The 24,686-nt window shown below is 40.2% G+C and overlaps 1 protein-coding gene across 3 annotated transcripts in view; it reads right to left on the minus strand.

The window, feature by feature from the left end:
- Positions 1–2,511: 2,511 nt before the first annotated feature.
- Positions 2,512–24,686, minus strand: part of ctdp1 (CTD (carboxy-terminal domain, RNA polymerase II, polypeptide A) phosphatase, subunit 1) — an 83,186-nt gene continuing 61,011 nt past the window's right edge. For 2 of the 3 annotated variants that reach the window (XM_065471271.1, XM_065471270.1), the window contains exon 13: positions 2,512–3,698. In XM_065471271.1, coding sequence (XP_065327343.1) covers positions 3,506–3,698 — 193 coding nt within the window. In that variant the 3' untranslated portion in view covers positions 2,512–3,505. The remainder of the gene's footprint in view (positions 3,699–24,686) is intronic. The other variant, XM_065471272.1, reaches the window with a different exon arrangement.

Raw genomic sequence — 24,686 nt, forward strand, 5'->3', positions numbered from 1 at the left:
ATAGATGATTCTTTCGGTCTTTGTTTCCCTCCTGCATCTAGAATTGCAAACTGATGACTTCTGCTGTTTGTAGACTCCAGTAATGAGGCTGTTTGCGTCTTTGTAGTAGGAAAGAAAACAGAAGCAGAGGTTCTTTTCAGGTTGCACAAACCCAAGCGGCAAGATGGAATGAAGGCTAATTCTGTTGGTTATTTTTATGACACTGAGACCATTAAGCGAGTGGCATCTCCTGGTGGGAGTCTATTGCTGTCATACACAATATGATTCCAATGTTTAAAACTCAACTAGGAACAGACGGCAAAGGGCCAACTGACTTCATCCCGAGTATGATTAAGATGTTAAAGGTGGTTAAGTTCAATATGTAAAAATATATCATCCCAGAACAAAAACCAACACAAAACTACTGTGTTCTCTAGAAACAGCTTTATTAAAAGAAAGTATCTTTTCTCTCTAGGTTACGTTGGAAATAAAGACTTTACATGTCAACTGTTCTTTCTGTTGAAAGTCACCATAAAATCCACACCAACACAAACAAGTATGGCTGTCAATCACTGTCACAGTTTTGGGGCATAAAAGGTGAAACAAAGTAAAATGTAAAACTTTTACTGAACAGAGACTCAAACAGACACCAGCCCTCCTGCTTTAGGACAGTAATTTTATTGAATTAGCTGAAATGCAAAATATGTCACTGCTGAGTTCTGCAAGTGAGAAGAAAAAGAAAACAGACTCAGTGCTATAGGTTTGACACTAAACAGATGCCAAACCCCAGGGGTGAACGTAAGCAACCCTCATGCAGCACATGCTCCATTAGTCTGTTAGTCTGTTCAAAAAGAAAAAACTGGAATGTGTATCGTCACCGATGTGCCTGAACTACAGGCAGATACCACCAAAAACAAAGAATGAGATGCTGTTTTGTGCTGCTTTCTCTCCACGCTGCCACATGCGAGTAGGGACAGTTGATCATTTCCTGCGGGAAGATACGAACAAATATCTCTTGAAAAATTAGGCTGAAGCAACAATCATTTTTCTATTACACAAGAATCTTGCCAAAGGCATGGCTTTCTGCAAGGTCCTTATGTCACGCTGCTATTGTTTTTTTGTTTTTTTTGTCAGAATTGTCCCCCCCAATATCATGTAAGTGATAACACAGCCTCATTAGTTTAGAAAAAATAAATCACAAATGTGACCACAGCACACAGGAATGTCCTGCAAATTCATAAAAACACAATTTAACACCAGTCAGCCAGTGTGGGTGGTATATAACAGCAGAGCAATGTTTAATGGGCAGCAACAAGCTAATGTTGATTCCCATTCCCAGCTAATACCCACAGTAACGAAAGATTAAAATGTTTGAACAAGTTTTCACTGCTGAGTCGATGTATCCATACATTTTGTGGTAAATTCTCAATTTGCTTGTTTGTCTAAAAGTATGGTATGTATATGTTGTTGTTGTTTTAAAGGGCTGTCTCTCAAGCCTGGGCTATTTGACTTTTTTGAATGGGTTCATGCGAATATCGCTACAATAGTGCACTAATTACTTGGATGTCAAATTAAAAAAAAAAAAATGTGTGTGAAACTCTTCACACTCTATCATGGGGTGCCATCTAAGACAGTAGAAAGCAAGGGACTGTCAAAAAAAGTATGATGCATTGTCAGTGGTGGACAACTCCAGGCCCTGAGGGCCAGTATCCTGCAGGTTTTAGATATCACCCTGGGTCAACACACCTGAATCACCTGATTAGTTCATTACCAGGCCTCCGGAGAACTTCAAGATATGTTGAGGAGGTAATTTAGCCATTTGAATCAGCTGTGTTGGATCAAGGACACATCTAGAGAATGCCAATGGTAGCTAGCAACCCAGCTAATTGTAGCATTTTTCTTTAAAGTTAGTTATATCTTGTGGAGTCTTCTTCATTGTAGGATGAACTATTTTGATGTTCTCTTTTGAATCTAAGAGGAGTTGAAAATGTTAGCCAAATACAACAGCTAGCTTGACTACCACAGTCGGCTAATGTGGTTATCGTGTATGCTAATCCCGCAACTGTTGAAATTAGCGCACTAACCAGTACTACAAGAATGTGTACTAGCGTCTGGAAAGAAACCACAATAGTAACTAACTTTGCTTTTTATACCACTTACAGTTAAATGAATAGCTCACATTTTGGGAAATATCTTAAGAGTTAATGATGTCATGTATCCCAGACAGCTTAGCATTCCCCCAACCCCCGAAAAAACAGATATAAAATGTATTGTTTTAATGAAACAACATCTTCATTTCTTAATAAGTGACCTTTATTTTCATTACTGATAACCTGACAATTATTTTCATGACTAATCAATCAGCAGTTTTTTCAACATAATATCAACACAGAAAAATGGCTGTCAAAAGACTGAGGTATTTTTTTTCCTTTTGCCTTACTACAGTTGACCAAATATTTACCATCGTACATGAGAAAGAAAGAGTAAAATCTTCACACTGGGAAAGCAAAAACTGGCAAAGGTTTTGCATAAAAAGGAGAATAAAACAAATATTTTATTATCAAATTATTTGTCACTTATCCATCCCCCACATTGGGCCAGCTACAGGTGGTCGCCTCTTGACAAGAAATATTTCCCAAAATATCAGACTAGTCCATCAAATCACAGAATGCTGAGCTACAAATGAAATCTTACAAGGAAATCAGATTAAAAACCCAAACTAGATAAGGGAATTGAGATTTTGTTTCTTTTGTCAATTGGTGATTGGCTCCAGTGGGAGATAAGTAAAAGGAAGGTATCCATTCTAGCAAAAGGATCAACAATTAAGGTAGCAGATGAAGGAAATGTGAGCCATATTAAAAACAAAGTTGGGATCACTTCATGGTTATAGAGCACAAAAGACTCAACAGTTGATCTCATTTTCGCAAATGTACCAAATGTACAAACACAACGAAGAGGAAGAAACAAGCTGTGGAAACACATTCATATGTCTAGATCCGCTGGTTGCATTCATAACACAAAAAAACTGTCAAAGAGGCCAAAAATAAAAATAAAACTGGAAGTCAAGAGTAAAATATTTAGCTGCAGGCCTTAGTAAAACTATCTCAAACTCTTTGGCATGTACAATCAGCAAAATTTACATGTTATGATTTCACTCATTTGTTTCTCAACAATATAAAAATCGTAATAGAAAAACAAAATGTATCAAATTTCATGTGTCCTACAGGTTTTTTATGTTACAATAAAATGTTAACATCAAAGGTTTTTTTGTTGCATTTTGTTATTTTTGACAAAAAGGTTATACATCAATGCTACAAAAATCTAAGTCTTTATTTTTGTCTTGATTTTTATACAACACATCCTTTCTGTACAGGATAATCTTTTTTTTGTCTTCTTTATTTTCTATTACAACACTCATACATCCTAATTACACACAGATCCCAAGCAGAAAAATAATTGTTTAGGTACCATTTTATGGGAGACTGGGGTTTTATTTTTGTTGTCTTTGAGCCCCTTAATTTCATCATCACATAAAGTCATTTAGCTCTGCCTCCAAGGCGGCGGCCATCTCATCTTCCTCCGAGTTACTGCCTTCTTCTTCCTCGTTAGAGTCTTTGGAAGATTCGTCGACAAACTTCTCCCCTTCTTCCTTGTCTTCTGTGTTGTTGCTGTCGACATTGTCTTCCTCCTTATCTTCCTCGTGCTTACGTTTCTGGCCCCTAAAGAAATGACACAAGATTATTTATGAGAACTTATAAAGCCTGATATTTATTAGATCCTGGGGAATATTTTCAGTTCGCACTATTAAAACATTCAATAAGATTTAAAGGTGCTTAATTTTGTTACTTTCCGTCAGAACAATGCTAGCATTTTACCTATTTCCTGCCTTTGTGCTAGGCTAGTTAGCTGTGAGCTGTGGCTTCATACTTTGCAAAAACACATGAAAGCAATGTCACTTAGCAAAAAAAGAGCATTTAATTAAAAAAAACAACAACTTTGAAACATCATGAACGGAAAAAGTGCCTGCTTTTAAATGCTTAGCCGACTATCCAAATAATCTTTAGTTTCAGTCCTATTTTTAATATAGTCATCTCTTCCAAGATGAAAATGATAGCTGGATAAACAGATTTAATCTCTTTCAACATGTTCAAAACATGAAAGAATGACATTCTCCCATCTATTAAACTGCTAGTACCTTCTCAGTCCCCATATCGCACCTATTCCCCTCTACAGCAGATTATGGACTAATGTCTTGGACATGATGAATAACCATCACTCTAGCTTACATTAATCTGCATATCTTCATACCAAAATGAGCCTAATGAGTATGTGCAGATTAATATATCAATTAATAAATGTCACATTTGCTACTATGGGTAGTCCACCCCACGACAAATGCTATGATTTGCTCGTGATACCAGTCCTCATTTAGCCCGATAATCTGTTTTTAGTCTACAAATCTCACACCCATCACTAGACAGTTGTTAAATTCTTACATCTTATGCACAGCTTTGTCAATAGAAACTAAAACATATAGTGAATCCACCTTAAATGTACTATACTGATGGTATATTTGAAGTAGGGCTGCACGATTAATCGTTAGAAAATCGCGATCTCGATTCATACTTATGTGCGATCTCATTTCCAAATGACAACGATTTCAAAAAAAAAAAAAAAAAAAAAAAAAAAAAAAAAAGACGATGACGATTGTACCGCATTTTGATCCGGGACGTAATCTGCATGAAAACAAGCACTCCCTCTTCCTGCTCAACAAATGACAAGGGCGGAGCCTTATACCACGTGATACAGAAGCTGTGCCGTGATGCTCAAATTGGCAGGGAAAAAACAACGGAGAACACGTCAGGGATGACGAGAAAGTGACAGGAGAAAATTCGTCCTGGTCAACCACCCAAACATCAATAACGGGAACCTTATACAGCGCTTCCCTGTACACGTCGAACTCCCGCAGGCACAAAGAAATTACGGAGGCTATTACTTATCACCTGACCAAAGATATATCAACACTGTGCAAAACGAGGGATTTAGGAAAATGATCAACACCCTAGACAAACGCTACACAGTGCCGTCCCGCAACTAATTTTCTATTGTTGCACTACCTGCTCTATACACGCAGTGTCGAGCAACGGTGGAGACGGAATTTCAAGCAGTACAACATTTTGTGGCAACCACAAAATGTGAGGCATTTATTGTTTTTATGTTTATTTATTGTTTTTATGTTTATTTATTGTTTTTATGTTCAGTTTCAACTGTTACGAAGTTGATGTGCAGTTAATAAGTGCAATAAATATTTATATTGGAAAAGAAAATCGTGAGAGAATCGTGATCTCAATTCTAAGCAAAAAAATCGTGATTCTCATTTTATGCAAAATCGTGCAGCCCTAATTTGAAGCATCTGAGTAGGTATTGTTGAAGCTGGAGGAAAGCACACATAGCTGAAGAATTCTTTGATATTACTGTGAACATGCCATCCCTCTTTTCACTCCACTCCAGTTTCTCCATGGCATCCTCAGCAGAATGGCTTATTAGCATGATGCTAATGAGGTGTGTAGGTGTTTTGTATGGTCATTGAGAAGGTCTGACACCGGCTCTGACAAGAGGACCCATCTCATTAGACCGCACTGTGTCAGACAGCCTCGCTAGCCTCCCACGGCAGCGGGGATCTGCCTTTGTGTTCATTAAAGGTCAGATGTCGGCTTATATCTGTGGAGAGGTTTCGTGACATGACGGTTTACAGCGGACCCCTGCAGACGGTGTCTGTGAGCAAAAGGGCTGCGCTTGTGTTACAACAAACGAGCTCAGATCCCCTGAACTAACAAGAAGTTTAATCTCCAGAGCCAGAAGTTGGAACCTCAGCGGTGAGAGGGTAATGTGAGGCTGAGCTGTGAGGGCAAGAGTGGATATGAGGAACTAATTATTATTTATCTGGAGACAACGGAGAAGAAAAGCCAATCCATCAATGTACTGTATCACGCTGCCTGAGCACGCCCATCACGCTATATGGGCCCGTTTATCAGGATGTGTATCACATGAATATTTCCATACCCACATCCCACCATTCTTTCCAAATATTAACAATGGGGACAGCAGGGGGCGGGAGGGGAATGGCTTCCCCCATTGCTTTCTGCTCTGCATCATTACATCCAATCTAAATCCTCAGCTATTAATCCAACCACCCACAGACACACACGCTACTTACTCTCACAAAACTCATTCAAGTCACCTCCCAAGCAGGCTTCAGCAGCTATCCATTTTAAAAAATCTTTTTCACCTTCTGTTAAATGACATGGCTACAAAGGGAGAAGCTGCCATTCACTAGTTTATTTACTAGTTAGTAACAGGCTGCAGAATAAGCCATCTACAGCTTCTTTCTTTCATTTAGATATTAAACGGTCATAGCTGAGGATGTACAGTCCTGACGCATGTACACCCTCTCTCTGCCCTGTATCAGGATGTAATAGAAATAAGCAGGTCCTTATTAGATATCAGCAACAACCTTAAAGAAGCTGCTGCTATGCATAGGTTATATGACCATTTCCAAACAAATCCACAGTTAAAGATTATTCACGCATATAAAACATTCAAGACATTTGCCAGTTTTCCCGGGAGTGGACGTCCCAGCAAGTTTCTCCCCCACGGTCAGATCATTCAAAGCATGGGAAGCGCTACTAAACGACACCTGTGGCGAGGGGTGCTAGTGTCAGCGGAGCAGTCAAAAAATGGCAACATAGAGTTCATTTTTATTGGGTTCACTGGTCTGATTAAAGTTTTGCAGGAGAGGACAGCAAAAAATGAAAAAGTTCAGAAGCAGTAGGTAATCTTCTACCTGACAGACTGTATATAAAAAGTCAAGACACCATAACAATGGCTGATCTTGATTTTAAAGCCTTAAGCACTGAGACCATCACCATCTTGTTGTTTTGAAAACAGGTATGTTGAGCCTGGAGTGGATCTGAAGCTGAAACAGAAGAAGCTGAACAGATGAAATGAGCAAATGAGACTGTAGAGTCATCAGCAAAGAGTTCATAGAGCAGAGGAGCCAAAGGTCATTCACCTGTAGACTCCTTTACAACAAAACTTCTTTTTGCAAATACAAAATTTGCCCCCTGCTGGCCATCATACAGAATGCAGGTTAAAGGCCCCTACCTCTAGGTTCACTGGGTTTCACTTTAATTCATTCAGGACATTCACCAAGAGCCATGCTGTGGACTTTGTGCACAACTGGGGGTTTGTGTATATGGATACTGAGCAACATGGACATAAATATATATTATTAGCCTTCAAGCGGGAGTAGAAATTGATTTATAGATAAATTATAGGGTTGTCAATGAAAAAACAGACTCTTGTTCTTTTTGGTTTGATGGCTATACAAGATGACCAAACTGTGAAAAAAAACCCCAAACAAACAAAAACACGAGGGATTAAAGCTGGAAGTGTTCACAATCTGCATATTATATTATTTTAAACAAGAAATTTCTAAATTACTTGCAGCCGCCAGTGCTACACCTCGGTCTCCTAGGAGATACACCTATGGTATGAATTTGAAAATCCTACCTGACAATTTTGTTTAGTTATTGCATTCACAAGACTTTTAAAACACTTGATCCCTGATCTTGGGGTCAAAGTCACTGGGATTTAAACTCGTGTGAGATTTTTAATAGTAGATACATGTGTGCCATGAATGTGACAATCCTGCATCACCTTGCTGGAAAGTTACTGTATTCACAAACTTGGGTATCTATGCTGCCAGGGGGTGATGACAATAGCAGTCTTTTTGAGGGATAAAACTATACAGAAGCTCAAAAACATGTTGCTTTATTATATAATCCAGCTTGCTTCATGTAACACTCACAGAGTTTAGACACATTTGTTACATGGAGTACTATAAAGCAATCATTACTAACTCACGTATGCAAAGCCCTGAGGGTTTTTGGTGAATGTGCTCCTCAGACTCTCAGTAAAGTCCAATATTTCACTCTCTCTTAAATGAGTACAGTTCCATCGTTTTAAATGGCTCCACAGGAAACCCTAGAGCTGAGTCAGATACTAAAGGGGAGGAAACAAACCAAATGGGGACAGATGAAAGTGAAAAAGGCAGCCTGCTCCCTAGACAAAATAAAAAGATAAGACTGCTCGGTAATATAAAGCTTCCTCATTATTTTCAGTTGTATAACTGATACAGTGCAAGTGTTGAGATAATAGGATCTCTTAATGCACTTCTTTCATTTAAATTTCCTCATTACTGGATCTCTTATTGGCCAGTAAATGTGACGCTGTAGCTGTGAAGGCCAATCTGCCATAAAAACTTCAGGAGGAAGTTGCTAACAATGTACTTTAAAGTGTTAGCGAGGCACTTTTGACTTCTTTTTCAGCATGAGAGGTTTTACCACTGTACACAAATGCTGGCTTGTCAAATAGCTGCAAATTGTCAACAGCTAAATGAATTGGGCCCTAAGCCCAGAGAGTGTGCTTGAAATCAAACTGCTGTTGATAGCACAAGAAGTAGAATGGGGCTGACCTTCCAGGTGGTAATCCGCAGGCACAGTTCCTGCTAGTTATGAAAAAGAACTCAATTTTGTGTATCTAGTACCGGCTCACAACAACAGTCAGGGTGCTTTAGATCAGCGGTCCCCAACCCCCGGGCCACGGACCGGTACCAGTCCGTGAGTCGTTTGGTACCGGGCCGCGAGAGTTGAGTGTATGGTTTTCAGAGTTTTCATCGGTTTTTAGCGTTATTTTTGATCATTTTTATTGTTAACTCAGTTTCCCTGAGTCTTTTCCCTTGTGTTATGAATAAATCTTCTTTTTTTTGGTACCGGTACTTGTTGTATTTATCCGCGACACCTTAAAGGCCTGTGAAAATAGTGTCGGACATAAACCGATCCATGGCGCAAAAAAGGTTGGGGACCGCTACTTTAGATGTTAAGGTAGAAACCCTACAACACTGGAGCATTTGGCGATAGTGGGGACAATGAACTCCCTTTAAAGCCAAAGCACCAGACTCAGGCAGGAACAGTCATCAGTTGTGACTGGCTGGTGGAACAAGAAGAAAGAGCCAATAAAAAACACAGAACACAAGGAAACCATGGAAACCAGAGCAAAACACCACGTCCACTAGCACCTGATCCAGCTGTAACTAGGTTTTACCAAAAAGGACAATTTGAAGCCCAGTCTTAGAGGACGTCCGAGTCCTGAACCCCAACAGAAGCTTATTCCACAGGAGAGAGCTCTGACACCTGAAGGCTCCACCTCCAACTTCTTTTTTAAAAACTTCAGTAAGCACAATTTAAGCCTGCACTCTGACAGGTAGGTGAACTATTGGGATAATATGGTACTATGAGGTCTTTAAGATGTGATGGGGTGTGGTCATTCGGGACGTTTTATATAAAGTAAATAAAGTCAAACGCAATTGTGAAGCCAATGAAGAGAAGCCAGTAGGGCTGGTATTACCCAAATGATAAAAGGCAATGCTAAAGATTTATTTTATATAAGAGGATTAAAGACATATCCCAGTAAAAACCAATGTAAACAAAGCTTGTGGTTATACAATGTGTTTCTGAGAACTATGCAACTGTTTGGAATTCTCACATTCATGCCTTCCAGATGGTTTTGGAAATTAAAATGATATTGTGTTCAAAAAAAATACCAGAAACGTCAGTTATGAGGGTGCAAAAGGCGATAACGTGTCTGTTATTAGAGACACAGATGTTCTGGTCATTACTCTGAGGTTTTATTATGTGTGTGTACTATGGGAGTATAATTGCATGAGGACATACTACAGAGCGCCTGCCAGCGAACAAATAGCCTGCAGCTACAAAGCCTAAACACATCATTAGAGCCACCAGTGATACAAAATAACAAATAAAAGTTGGGAGAAGTGCATCTGCCCCAAGTTGACATACATTTTTATAAAACTGCGTGCTTCAATCCAGGCAGCACGAATGGTGCCCAGGGGAGCATTCAAAGGAGCTGCACTGGGAACGACTTCACAGAAAGGGCACGGTAACCATCCCGCGGATAGAAAAGTAAGCTCTTATTTAAGGCCGGGGCGCCGAACACCACCCAAGGCATCCTGATCTAGGACTGTCGAGGAGACGCAGTGAGAAATCACTTCAAACACTTCTGACAGCTCTGCTAACAGCAAGGAGGAAGGAAGGGTTGGTTGGAGGGGGAAGATGGAGCAGAAAGGCAAATGGAGCAAATGCAGTGGGGAAGAGGAGGAAACAGAGCACAGAAGACATAAGAGGGAGGTAATGAACTGAATAATGAACTAAACTTTGAGGGGCTCAGACCAAATCTAGTTGATTTCTTGGGGGGTTGATTTCTTACTCCCTACAGTTTGTTAAGCTAATTCCGAGAGAACCTTTTCAAAACAGAGGATGGAAATCAAAATCAGATTTCCTTTCACACTTCATCCAACACTTTTTCTATCCATAACGGCCGTTTTGGCACAATGCCAACTACTCCCAATGTATTTAGCCAGCTAGAATTTATTTTTAACCATAATCCATATCATTTACAGCGGATATGTCAACCACAGATGCTTACACAGATACATGCATGTATTCAAGCAGCTCCATATGCAGAGAGATGATAAGCAGTCTATTTAAAATGACTGTTTTTCTACTGACTTTATCTTCTCAGTGTATGAGGGAAGCTTGTCAGTTTTGCTTAGCTATGCTTCAAACACAATAGGGGCTTTCAGCAGCGTTCAAACCAAACAACAGACACAATGACAGTTAAACAACAAACAGTCACACAAGTCCCTTTTTGAAGTCACATGCTTTTAAGCCCCACTTTTCCACAAAGCTCACTTTCTGCACTGTTATGTTCAGTAAGGTCAGGAGAAAAGGCAAAACGAAGACACTCAATTCATAACAAAGTACAACAGTAGTCGCCTCAAGGTGCTTTATACTGTAACATGAAGAACCTACAATAATACAGAAAAACCCCAACAATCAAACAACCCCCTATGGGCAAGCACTTGGCGTGAGTGGGAAGGAAAAACTCCCTTTTAACAGGAAGAAACCTGAGGAACCAGGCTCAGGGAGGGGCGGGCATTTGCCGCGACTGGTTGGAGGTGAGGGGAACCAGAAGCACCAAAGCCGTGGAAGAGAACCACAGATTAACAATAACATTAACAATTAAATACTGCTTGTGTAGTTAAAAGCCATTTGATCCATTTGAAACCATTACACTAGCAAAAACCTGCCCTGCTGTGCTTTTTCAAATTCTGCACTCTGTATTTTGTGGTGACTCAAACAAATTACAATATAATTAGTTTACTGGCCAACCATTTTGACAAAATCTGCACGTCTTGCAGATCCCAAAATAGAAAAGCTTGTGGCAGGAAAACTACAATGCCAAAACGACACGTCAAATTTGCAAAACAGTGTTAATCATTTAAAGATATAACTGGTACAGCTTTCCTATAGTTTTTAGTTTTTCTCTACTTTTCCTCTAAGACCTTTTTCTCCTTTAAAACAGTTCACTAGACGATAGACGTGTGACACAAAAAACAACGTGCTGACAGTAACATCTCCAAGCCAAGGCTGTGACAAAGGTGTGACGCAGCATGTCAACTGTGTGATTCACTGTCAGTATCATTTATATCTTCCCCTGTCACCAATGTCTACATCAAACCACCCCCATCTCTGGCTAAGCCACAGGCTGCAGAATCACATTAAAGCCCCCCGGCATCTTATCATATGACTTCTGTTTTTTTATTTCATTTCTGAGCGCTTACTTGTAGCATTAGCTTTGACGAGGCAGCAGGGATCATTTCTCAGGAGTTTCAGATGGATTTGGACCAGGATACGTTAGTTTTTTACCAGAAAACAGACTAAGGGATTAGTGAAACATCTATACTGATGAAGGGAGAAGACTCTGGTTCAATACTGCAACAAAAAACATCCATTACATACCCCAAAATCTTTGAGATAGGGCAGAAAAGTCTTAAAACACCAACACTTTGGACTGGTTCCAACATTGCTTAATTCATTTTTAAGCTTGCAGTGTCCCCACTCATAAAATATTTGAGCTGTGTCTTTGCTTTGGGGCTTTCCGTCTCTATACTCTACCAGAGCTGTGCTAACATCACTGTTGACCCTGCTATAGCTCTTATGTTCTATCATCCCCTCCCCCTCCAAAAATAAAAATTAAAGACTGTTCGAGTTAGCGAACAGTGACAGGTGACACATGACTGCGAGGTTACAGGGATATTCAATATAATTGAGTGAAAAATGGAATGAGTCTACTCAACCCAAAACTTTGCAGATGTGCTTCGGGCGGTACATAAACCTCTAATCCCATCAGTGTGATACCGAATAATCAATGGATATCGGGGAAAAGGGCACGCTTCACATCATTTCTTTGTTTCCTCTTTGACTGAGTCAGCAGACTGAACATGCGAATGCTTAGTCCAGTCACTTGGAAAAGAGCAAAGTTAATATTTAATCTTTATACATGGGAGGTGCCAAGGGTCCAGTCACAACAAGAATAAGTGTGTCTGGTACAGAAAAGATGTCGGAGCTCATACAGAGAGTCTGGGGTAATTATGACGCTGATTTATGGCTTTAACACCGAGATCAGCTCCACTCGGAAACAGAACACCTGCTGAGAAATAAACCTCGGATGGATGTTGTTTGATTGGACATGAAACAGAATTTTAAACTACTTATCTAAGACCTGAAGTAAGAAAGGCTGCTGTGTTATAGACATTAAAGGCCCTAAGTAAGGTTTACATTATTGAGGCTAATTAAAAACAAAGTATACTGGGAACTTCGTGTTCAGAAAGAATCTAAGAGTGGAAGTTATTTATTTTGAATATTTATATGAAGACTTTTATAATAAATCTACATTACAGCTTAAAAATTAGGACTATTTTTGATACTCCACCAACCCCCAACAACTTCAGTCCATGCTGTGGGTGGAGATTGCTAAGGACTTTCTCATCTTAAAGCATTTTTTTCCTTAACAGACTAACTACCCCAGTGTTGGAATCTGGCTCCTAATGAGGTACTTTTTACACCTCTATTGTTGGCAGTTGTCTACTGACTAACAGCTCGTCTAATTATCAATATTGAGCCCTAAGTAGAGACCATAATCATGGTCTTCAATCAGTGGTGATTACAGCAGGACACTGTTTGTGTTTTCGATAAGCTGTGAAAATAGGACCGAGCTTTAGATTCAAATTTGTGACGTTCGCAGTAAGAGGACATTACCACAGTGTCAAAAAAAACAAACAAACAGAGCTTCCTATTTTGTGTGCTTGCAGAGTGACAGAAAAACAAATGCGGAGTCACCAGGCAAGAAGACTTGAATGTGAATCAAGTTTTGTGAAAATGCAATGATGCATTATCTGCTCTGTAGAGTCACAGCGTTCAGTGAAATGCCAGTCGCTGGGATGGAAAATAATGAGTCTGTCCCAATGATGGCTTCATGCCATCATTGCACTGTGAGACAGTTCTATCTCACAGTACAAACCCAATCCCAGAAACGTTAGGGTGCTGGGTAAAAGTAAATAAGAACAATGCAGTGACTTGCAAATTTCATAAACCCATATTTTATTCAAAACAGAACATACAAAAGATAACACGTTTAAGCTGAGACATTTTACTATTTCGTGAAAAATATTATCTCATTTTGAATTTGATAAGAGCAACATGTTTACACAGGGCCATGTTTACCACTGGGTAGCATCACCTCTTCTTTAACAACAGTCCATAAACTTCTGGGAAGTGAGGAGACCAGCTGCTGGACTTTTGAGAGAGGGAACTTATCCCATTTTAGTCTGATATACAATTCAAGTGAACAGGCAGGCCCCAGTTCAGCACTGGGACTCTTCTGCTACAATGTAATCTATTGTAATAGATGTAATATGCAGGTTAGCATTATCTTGCTTAAATATGCAATGCATTCCCTGATAAAGTCGTCTGGATTGGAGCATGTTTTGATCTAAAACCTGTATATACTTCTCACCACTTATGATGCCTTTTCAAAAGTGCAGGCTTTCAAGTCCTTGAATGCATACCCATATTATTAGAAATGGAGGGTTTTGAACTGAGCGCTGATAACAAGCCAGCTGGTTCCTCCCCTGTTTAGTCTGGTGGACATGCTGTCCTGCAGATTCTCTGATTCTCATTAATGAACTTTCTTCCTAAGAATGTCCAAGCAGTCCTGTGCTAAAGGGACAACAAGATCAACCAGCTAAGAAGATATGCTAGCATGTCTGCTAGCATTAGCTTAGCAGTTAATACTCCAATACAGGATAAATGTGAGTGGTACAGTTTAGTGAAGTGCAAAGAATTTGAACTACATCTACAAAAAACGTTGCCATTCCAGTCATGAATATCCAGGCCAGGGAGTTAAAGTCACCTTTGCTCTTTCCAAAGACCCTTAAAACAAACAGCTTAAAAAAGTGTTGCCTACAAAGCAGGTTTATTGTGGGTATAATGGCAATCATAACCTAAAGTAAAAGCAGGTCAGGGTGGCTGAACAAAGCTGCGACCCATACCCCCTTTTACATGAATCACTGTCTGTCCAATTTCCAACAGTTAGCAGATATTAAGTGGTGACTAAAGTACACGAGTGAAGCCTCAGGAGCTTTTCAAAATCCACTTTTCCCCCCACACACACACACATACACACCGCAAACATGTTTTGAGGACATATAGCTTATGCATGACTGTGTGGCTTATGATAAACAGTGGCTATTGACAGACCAACCTTTTCCTGAGATCCATCTCTCTACTTCAGATCAATGTGAAGTAAGATAATAAATAGAAAAACTGTGTGCGTCACCAGTTTGTAGGATAAAACTGGGTCAGATTACTTGCAGTTTCGGTTTTCCTTCTCGTGCATTTCTCCTTCCTCCCACTTTCCTATCTGTGAAAAGCCTGAATAAGCATTCCTTTTCCTCATGGTCTTCCGCCCCCTCTTGCACTGCTGAACTGTGAGGTGGAGCGCACAGGGATCACTACCCTGTTTTCCTTCTGCTTTGCTGAGAAACATTTTGCTGGGTTCGGCTTATTCACAAGAGACATGCAAGTTAAGGTGGACTGCCGCCGTCGTCTTTTAAACCCTGTGTCAGTCATAATCCTTCTTTACTGCATGTGACAACTTCCAAAGCACCGTTGGGATTAAGGCTTGAGGTTTCAGTGTCAGACTAACGAGAAGGCTGTGTGTCAACTGACAAAATGTCCCATGGGATAGATTGATCCAGTCTGAGAGCCAAGACGAGGCCTAAAGCTCCAGTTGCTCAGACCTACAGATGCACACACTTCAGTAACCACTACATAACTAAAATGTTCATTTTCAATTCACTATTGGTGTTACCAACAGAGAATACACATTTTCCCTAGCTACCAGTGGTTGCAGGGGGTCGCTGACTGGTTTCTAGACCAGTGTGGCTGGGGCTTTAGTTATCTTTCACTACAGATACACATTTTGTAGACTTTTAGATAATTAAAGGTTTTATTATTGGTGGCTGATAAGGTGAGGAAAAGGAGCAATTGTCAATATGCCAAGAGTGCAAGTGTTATAGTGTCAGCTCAGAAAACGCACTGATGTAGTGACAGGTAGCTATCAGAATAGTTTGCTAACATCTGAAGAGCCAGATAACTGCTCATGGCCAAACGCGACAGTGATGCACTAAAATGGTCAGGCTATGGTAATGGATGTCCCTACTTCATGTTCTAGTTTATCCACAGTTAGCAACCGGTTAAATGACAAAAACGAATAAAAAAATAAAATAAAATAAAATAAAAGCTATCCTAGAAAAATCTTTGAAAACTGTCAAGAAAACGTGATAAAGAATCTTAAATGTTAAAATCTTTTTCTACTTTTAGAAATGATATCAAGTTCTAGGTTTTTTGTATCCGCAAGCAATTTTCCACCAAACCTCCACCCCAGCTCACTGTTTTCATACCGTTTCTAACTTAACTTCAGTGTGCTTTATGTCTGACAGAAATATGCTGCCAAATATAAATTACTGCAGATGGAAATAATCTTCTTTTGACTACAGCAGTGCAGACTGAACCAGTTTTTTTTTTAAATATCCATATCACTTGTTGCCACGTGCACTTCCACCTCATGGCTGTGAGAAGCCTCGCTCAAAGGTACCCTGGTGCAGATTGGAGAGGAGGGGCAAATGGTCTCTGAGAAATATCCAGAAACGTTTCTTCTTTTTATATCACAGTTCACGTGTCTGTTTCTCTCTAAAAAATAACTTTATTGTGCTGAACACACAGATACTTTTGGAATGTGACAAAAACACTATCAAATTTAAACACCATTAATGAAGTTGTCCATCATAATGACACCTCACATTAATAACTTGAGTGCTGGAGTGTGACACCTTTTGTGTTCTGTGGGCTGATACTGATATCGGTATTTTAAAATATAGCAATATAAAGCTAATGTCTTTTTTTCTACATTGTATCAAGCATTTCTGCAATGTAACTGACTAGACACAGACGCAGAAGCATGTGGAGCCATTAGCATAATAATGCTAAAAACCTCTCTTCTCCTGCTGATCTGATAGGATGCAGAGCTGAGGGAAGCTGGACAGGCTTAGCCTCAAAGTCTCCTTGAATTCAAGGCATCTAAAATAAATTCTTACAAAATATTCAGTGCTTGTAGCTCCTTCAACCAATGATTTGCTCATAACATACATAACACCAGGGTTTCCCTCTGCGGCTCTCTGTCCAACAGTGGAATCAAGGACTTAACATCCAGCCTCATTATGGTTAGAGTAACACAGAGTACAAGGATAAAGTTTACCCATACGTGAATTTGCTGTTAGAGCTCCTCACCACCAGCTTAAACCAGTTTCTGCATTATCTATTGGGGAACACCACTAGGAATTAGAAACTTGGACCCTCTAAACTGAAAGTTGGTCCAGACTTCCTGCATTAGGAAACTTAGTTCTTTGTAAATGATACCACAAGATATTTATCCCAGAAGGTCACAATGCCTGATTAGTTCCCAAACCAATCTGTTGAAGATTTGTTGGACACTTAGCATGTCAGACATTTTGGACTCTCTCGCTGTATGAGCATCTACCTGCTCTGAGTTATCCAGCTACTTTGCACAAGCACACTGAAGTAACAAAAATGATGTGGACCCTTTATCAGTTGAAATTCAATTTTTTGAATTGAATTTTGTTGCTCAGCCGCTGACATACAGAGGATCACTTTATCAGGTAAACACAGGCAAAGGTGAAGAAGCACAAAATTAAAATTTTTAAATTATTATTATTATTTTTTTAAACCATCCACCCATCCATCACAAACGCTGCTATACAACACTGTCTAGAAGAAACGGTGTGCTCACTCACACCAGCACACACACCTTACCTCCTCAGCTAATATGACAGCTGACCTTATAACAACTCCGACAGCAGCAGTTTGTCTGAGGAAAAACTCCGGATTATGGGAAGAGATGGAGGCTTTGTCACTGAAACAACTGTGCTGGCTGCTGCTGCCGAACAGCCTTTGTACCTGACAAAACGCACAATCACAAAGCCCTGGGTAACAGGAACAGCTCTGACTGCAAGTTAAAAAGAGAAGGCAGCCAGCTGAGTTGCAATATGAAATCAGTCACAGAGGTAAATCAGTTATAAGTGACAAGCTTGATTCAATTAGGCTGTTTGTTTCCTTCTCACCCTGAATGTCAGACACCTGCATAAGTTCCTGCTGTAATTGTAGACGTTTAATTAATCTACAGCAAGCGTCAACATGCCCTGCAGCAGGGGACAGATATGAAAGCTTCGCCTTTACCGAGACTGAGAGAGAAAAAACAAAAACAGCGCTCTGTCTATCTATGGGTTCACAAAAACAGCTTTAATAAATGCAAATAGAATAATTTGAGCACATAGAGCAGAGATACAGTGTCATTACAGCAGGCCTCGGGTTGTCGGGCGATCCTTAAAAGCAATTACCTCAAACTGGGCCCTCGGGTGCAGACGTTGTAATTGGAAAGCTCATGGAGTCTAACTTACAACACGCACACATGGAGATAACAGCCTCAGCTTTCCCTTTACAACCCGAACCAACCGTCTCCAGGAGTGAGCAGCTCGAATGCAATGAAGATTACAATGTCAGCACTTAACAGCAATTTCTTCACATTTGAACGAGGGTAACACAGTTCACGAGCTCAACGGATAAACAGAAATTCTGCCCAAATTAAAAGCCTGATTGTCGGGACTTCAGGCCATCTACTAAAACGTGCTCACAAATGAAATACTTTGATCTGTGAGAACTTAACAGTAAATTGCTCTTTTTAGACTTCAGAATGCCAAACACTGGCAATATAAGCAAGGAAAAAGAGAAAGCCAACTACTGACTACAGTGTACTTCAGAGGGCCACAGATGACATGAGAGAGCGACTGTAGCCCAAGAGTGACAAATGTGGAGAAACAGGTGCGGTACAAGCTGCAATTTATACCCCGAAACCTCAGCTTTTCTCTTAACTGGATGGAATTATGGCAGCTATAATAGAGGTGAGGAGGGAGACAAGGGAGTGCTCTGAATGTGTGTGACAGGGTGAACTGCTATAGTGAAGGATGATGTTGTTTCTCTGTAGACTAAAGTGCTAAAAAAGTGAAGAGGAATAAAAATTTAGAAGATAAAATGAGACAACATGAGGTCAGTAAACCTGTCGGGGGATCAAACTCATGTCCCAAAAATTAGCCTGCAGAGAGATACAAAGGTTGATTTTAAAGTTTTTGAACCACATGGACAAAAAGTGAAGTTAAACTATTACTGGCTCGCTTGGAAACCCACGAGCAATGCCTCAGGTGGCAGAGCAGGTCATCTAATAATGGTAGTTGGTGGTTCGAGCCCTGGCTGCTACAGTCCGTAGTGAACGTTAGATAAAAAGCACTTAGTAGAAAAAAACCCTCCAAAACATGCCTGCATGAATGAGACATGTGGTATAAAGTGCTTTGAGTGTTCAAGTAAAAAAAAAGAAAAGAAAAAAGTGCAATATAAAAACCAGTCCCTTTGAAAAATGTAAACTTGATCCTGAGTTCTGAATACATTTACTGAAATGGAAAGACCAGAAGTGTTCAGCAGACTTGCATCACTTCTCACAGCCTCTGCTCATTTTTGAGTTTTTCACGTTTAAAAACGTCCTTGCTGTCCCCATGTCAAGACTGAAACACCAGGGGGACCGAGCATTTGCTGTTGTGGCCCCCAAATTATGGAATAAGTTGCCCCTCCATATTAGGCTGGCCCCAACACTTGAGATTTTTAAATCACTTTTAAAAACACACCTTTTCTCCAAGGCATTTTAGGAGTAGTACCAGAGTCAGCTTCCAGTCAGTAATAGTCAGTTTTAATCTGTTTTATTTATTAATTTTATTTATTGTCCATGTTATTAATCTTTTACTACTTATTTCCCCCAGCAGCAACCTCCAGCAATGCTCCCCCAGCAGTGTTATAGGTGCACAAACAAAATGCAGAGAGACAGACAGGCTTTCCACAAGTCTTGTGGACGGTTTAGAAAACCTACGCTGTGCTGCCATGCTCTTTAGATAGAAGGCAGCTTTCTCCTTCCAAACAAGCCACACTTGTTCAGTCCTTCATCAGTGAGTTCAATGTGATTTTGCAAACTCACTCGTTTCGTGGGAGGACTGTGGCGTTATTATATTAACACGCACCTGAATGCTCCACACAAGCAAATCACCAAATCTTCTGCTTTCACAGAGGCACTCATACTTGTAAGTAGTACTTAATGAAGTGCATTTGATTAACAGCACTTGGCTGCTACTTGCCCCGTTAACGCCTATGGAAGCAGTAAGGGTGTACTTGTGTAAACTCTTTTTCACATGAATGTACATAGAAACAGATGCAACAAAGTATCTTTGTAGTGGTTTCCATGGCGCCACAGGTTACAGGGGTAAACAAATGAAAACTGCAAGACTAGAGTGGAAACAATGTTTGATTTAAGATGATAAAATAGACTTTGATGAGGCTTTTTTTGTTCCTTTTTAAAGAGTAATAACTGGGAATAGATGAATATAAACAAATAAAAAACTATTTACTCTGAAAAATAGATTCTAAAAAGCAGGCGTCTATGCTTCTCTTGACCCAGAGTAACAAAGGCCTTCATCAAAATGGCAACTCGTGTTTTTCCCAGGAGGTAAAACGGCACTACAAGATTAGATGGCAGAAAATCATAAATTAATACATTTGGTGCTCTTCTCGGGCAGATTAATTCACTTATGATTAGTTTTTGTATGGAAGCCAAAACACATTCAGGCACAGACGGCAAGGAAAAGATGCATATCAGCTGCGTAGCTCAGCTGGTGGGCTTTCATCTCCCTTGTTAACTTGCAGGAGATTTCAATGTTTATCTGCATGAACTGTCAATTTAAATGGTGGAGTCACAGCTTGAAGACTATCTAACCTTTGGAAATGGCATCTTTTACTAATGTATCACACAATACAAAGGACTGAATGTATAGCATGTGATGCATGTGCGCATGTTGTGACACACTGAAGACATAACGGCTCTTGTCTTGAAACACGATGCCCTCAGACAACAAGAGTAAGCCAGAAATGATTAAGATGGGCAATAATTACATAACGGTGCAGTGAAGGAATTGAGATTTCACACTGAATGATAAAACACAGTGGCAGGAGGACAGAAATTTGATGTGTAGTCTATATGCAAGGCCTTTTCTTAATCCCCAGAAAAAGGGCAGAGTGCCAGAGTAGATAGCCAGCTCCACACAGAACTATCGCCTGCAGAAGAACAAAAAAGAAAGGTAGCAGGGAGCGAGACGAGAGAGCAAGGCAAGACAGAGCGAGAGGAAGAAAGCGAGACCAGCGAGTTCCAATTCACAGTACGCCAAGATGGGCTATATTTTTACTTTTCCCTTTCATCTCTGTCAAAGCACACACTGAACAAAAGGCGGTAAATGCTGATGAGACCAGCCAGCCTCACTGTGTTGCTTCTGTTTCTGCTGTTTGCAAAACAGAGGACAGAGCATGCAGGGGGATTTAAGTAATCAGGTTTTCAGTGGTTCTACACGTTTATCCAAACACAGCAGCTGCGGCAGGACGTTTAAAGATTGCTTCCCCATTAATCAGTAGGCTGTTATTCGATTATGTAAAAAAACATGTTATGAATATTTACTTTTAGATGTGTAGTAATCTAAACCCTGCATATCATGTTATATAACCATCCTATTACTGAGCAAGGCTGGGTGTTTTAACAAGCCAGGGCAGCTTTACACAACATGAATGCATTATAAGCTAACACAGTGAGCGTGTGTGTGTGTGTGTGTTTGTGTTTGACTAGCAAATCAGTTAATCTGTTTTTTTAAGTGCCACTTATGTAGAAGCCACAACAAAAATCAACCAAAGTCATATTAGCCAAGCTGCGAGGGGGCAGTTTCTTTGCAATCTGATGAGGTGATGAATGTCAAGTGTGCTAACTCTAAGTAGCTGCACAAACTGTTTGCTGACGAATAAGCTGACACCGGAGAACTTGAGCTATGTGAAAGCAACTATTATTCAATTAGGGAAATTCGGGTTCTGGTGGGTGGTCAGGGTTCACTGCAAACAAACAAGCCATTAGTGACAGTGTGAGGAGAGCGAGTGCGTCTCACAACACTGATATGTTTCCATTGTGTGCTGACTTTTCAGGAAGTGCAGCTCTCTTAACCTCAATGCAGTTCTTTTAAACATCAAGATTTAGTTCACATTTTCACATATTGCTACGATCAACATTTAGTGCTAATTGGCAGAAGCACTGAAGATACAACTGAAGTCGCTCCGTAGAACTGCTGACAATACATTAACAAGCCTGAGTCACTGAACTCATGCTAGCTTAACTAGAGCAGGATCTCATTCTTCCCTTCTCTTCTTGAGCTCTTCCATCAAGTCTTGTTCTTCCTGAACGCCTCTATCTGGCGCTTTGTTTTGTTTTTATTCACCTCCTTGACACCCTGCTTGGTTCCTCGTTGTTTTACCTTGTTTAGTTTCAGTTTCTTGCATAGCTGGCTTATGCCTGATTTAGACTTGTAAGAGAAATTTCTGTCGTAACCAGAAACTGCTGTTAACCCAGTGCCGTAACCTGAAGTGCACCTCCCGAGAAATGTAACTACACATCGGGTCGACACAGCCCGTAATGACTTGAATGGAGTGGAAGGTTGTGGTTTAGCGTTGGGAAGGGTTTCCGTTTACATCGCAAGTTAGGATGTAGCTTTCCAATCTTTATTCTATTCACCTGGGTTTCAGTTATCTTGCTTTGTCCTTGGCTGATCTGGTTTATTCTTATAAAGCTGGGCCCCAGCGGGTTTTGCCCCACTTTACATCCTATGCCTCTTAGCTTCTCTGAGTTGTTTTGTTACAGACCCTCCTACACCCAGCTCCAGAGGCAGTTTTTCTAGTTTCCTCAACGTCCTCATCCAAGGAATATTATTGGATGAGTCATTACATTTTCTCCTGTGTAAAATCTAGTAGGTGTAAATGTAGTAGCTGACTCATTATTTTCCTAATTAATTCAGGAAAATTTGGAAGAAAGTGAAAAATCCCCATAACACTTTTTTTTAAGAAGTTAAAACCATCCTAAAAGTTCATCATGTAAGACATGGAAAAGCACCAAAGCCTGAGAAGGGGAGATGTGGAAACAAGACAGTTTGCAATTTACATAAACATTTACTTGAAAGTCTGTTAGAATGCTAAATACTTCTCACAGGTTATTGCATAATCAACTATTCGATTCTTCTTTATCATTAATTGAACTGGTCCTCATGATGCAATCATCAAGAACCTCGCTTCCTCATACTGGGAGAATTTGATACAGCCTTATGTGCTTTAATGAGAAAACGTCGGGCTCTGGCTGCTAATGCTACTGCTTACAACCACAGTTCAACAGAAGACACTTTGAAAGCATGACACCAGTCACCTTTCCAGGCTCTCTGTCACAGAGCATGTTTGCCGTCAAATAATCTGAAGAACTACCTCTGTGTGCTCCTCATCACATTCTCTTGAAGTCGACTGAAAATGTCATATGATCAAAGAAAGATCTGAAGAATTATTCATAAGATTTCTGACGACTTTATCTCCGCTGCTTTCATAAAGGTGCGCTCCAGTGCAGCTTACGCTACAGCAGGTAAGACAGGAAGCACTGAGGAACCTTTGCTTCATATTCAAAGATTCAGTGGGAACCTTCACAAGCAAAACTAACAATTCGACCAACCCCCAGGCTTTTGTCAAGGATGGTTAAATAATTAGCATTAGTCATAACCATCAAGTAAAAGAAAATACAACTCTCTTTGGATTTGGATTGAATTAAACTAAATTAATATTCTATTCCTATAGGTCCTCTTATAGACGTTTGGCTTATTTACTCAGAAATCCACAAATCCTCCAGAGGGAAACAAACTGCCTCCAAAAAACAGAACAAAAAAGAGCTCTGACGAGTTGGACTGTTAGATCTTTTGCCTCTCTTCCCCCTGTGGCTCTTTTGCATAAAGCATCACAGACTGGCTGGGTTGGCAGACGCGGGGATGCTGTAACCAGTTCACTGACGTCATTTCGGATGATTTCTGAAATAGAAGCTAAACTTTTTCCAAAGAGTTCTGGTACTAGATGGAGACAACCCTTTACAGCTTCACAAGTGGGTTTCCTGGGTCCTGAATTGAAATGATCAGATGAGAAAACAACGTAATCAGCCAGGATAGTTTCCTCAGCCCGGGTCTAAAATATCACCATGCTGGAGTTTTGCAGTCTGAACATCCAGAGCTGTCAGAGAACATACAAGAAAAACATTTTCCCCTGGAGGAAAATGTGCACTTTGTCAAAGAAAGAACAAAAAGTGATGACTGCAAAGTGAAGCGGCCGTCTCTTGGAATGAGGAACATCTGAAAATAGTGCTGAGACTGGGGATTCTCCAGTTTCCCACGGGACAATGATTTGGCAAATAGTTAAAGGACTGGGACCACAACAAAAGGCATCATCATCAGGGAACACTAACAAACACATTTATCAGCCAGCTAGCGTTTCCTCCTTTAGTGCGCTTACATGCAATGTGTGAGAAAGCAATGACGTCTGCAGGAATCAGCATGATTTCCTTGATGCTCCTGACAAACAATTTTACTCTAATGAATCTTGGGTGCCAGAAACAACAGGCTCTATTTGCTGATGCTGGAAACAAACCCATCCCAAGAAATTTAGCAATGATACAAGCATGAGATGACAAATGAATGCTGGGAAGCAGAACTGGTGGGAGAGAATGATTATTCTATTTAGATACAGAACAGAAAAAAAAGCCTTTCACAGCATGGGTCCAATTCATCAAGGTGTGCTGCTTTACACAGCCGGTAATATATCCCAAGGCCCACGTTTTACACCAGTTACAATGAAGTAGGGAGTCCCTTTACCCAACTTTGAGAGCTGGAAGTATATTCAATCTGTATAGTAAAATTTGCGTGACTTGCAGTATTTTCAGACACAGGCATTTATGTATATGGCACTGCAGTTTTCTGCAAGTCTGTCAATGATGCTACTAAAGTGCTCAAATATATCCTGGGTGGCTGGGTTTCAGTGCTCACCACATTTAACGTCAAACTTTTATGACCCTTTAACAGCACTGAATGCAGTTTGACACTTTTATCAGTCATACTGGACAGAAAGCCTGCAGGGACAGGAAGGCCTGAAATGATTCAACTGATC

The sequence above is a fragment of the Pelmatolapia mariae genome, linkage group LG22 (assembly GCF_036321145.2).
Source record: "Pelmatolapia mariae isolate MD_Pm_ZW linkage group LG22, Pm_UMD_F_2, whole genome shotgun sequence".
Lineage (NCBI taxonomy): Eukaryota > Metazoa > Chordata > Actinopteri > Cichliformes > Cichlidae > Pelmatolapia > Pelmatolapia mariae.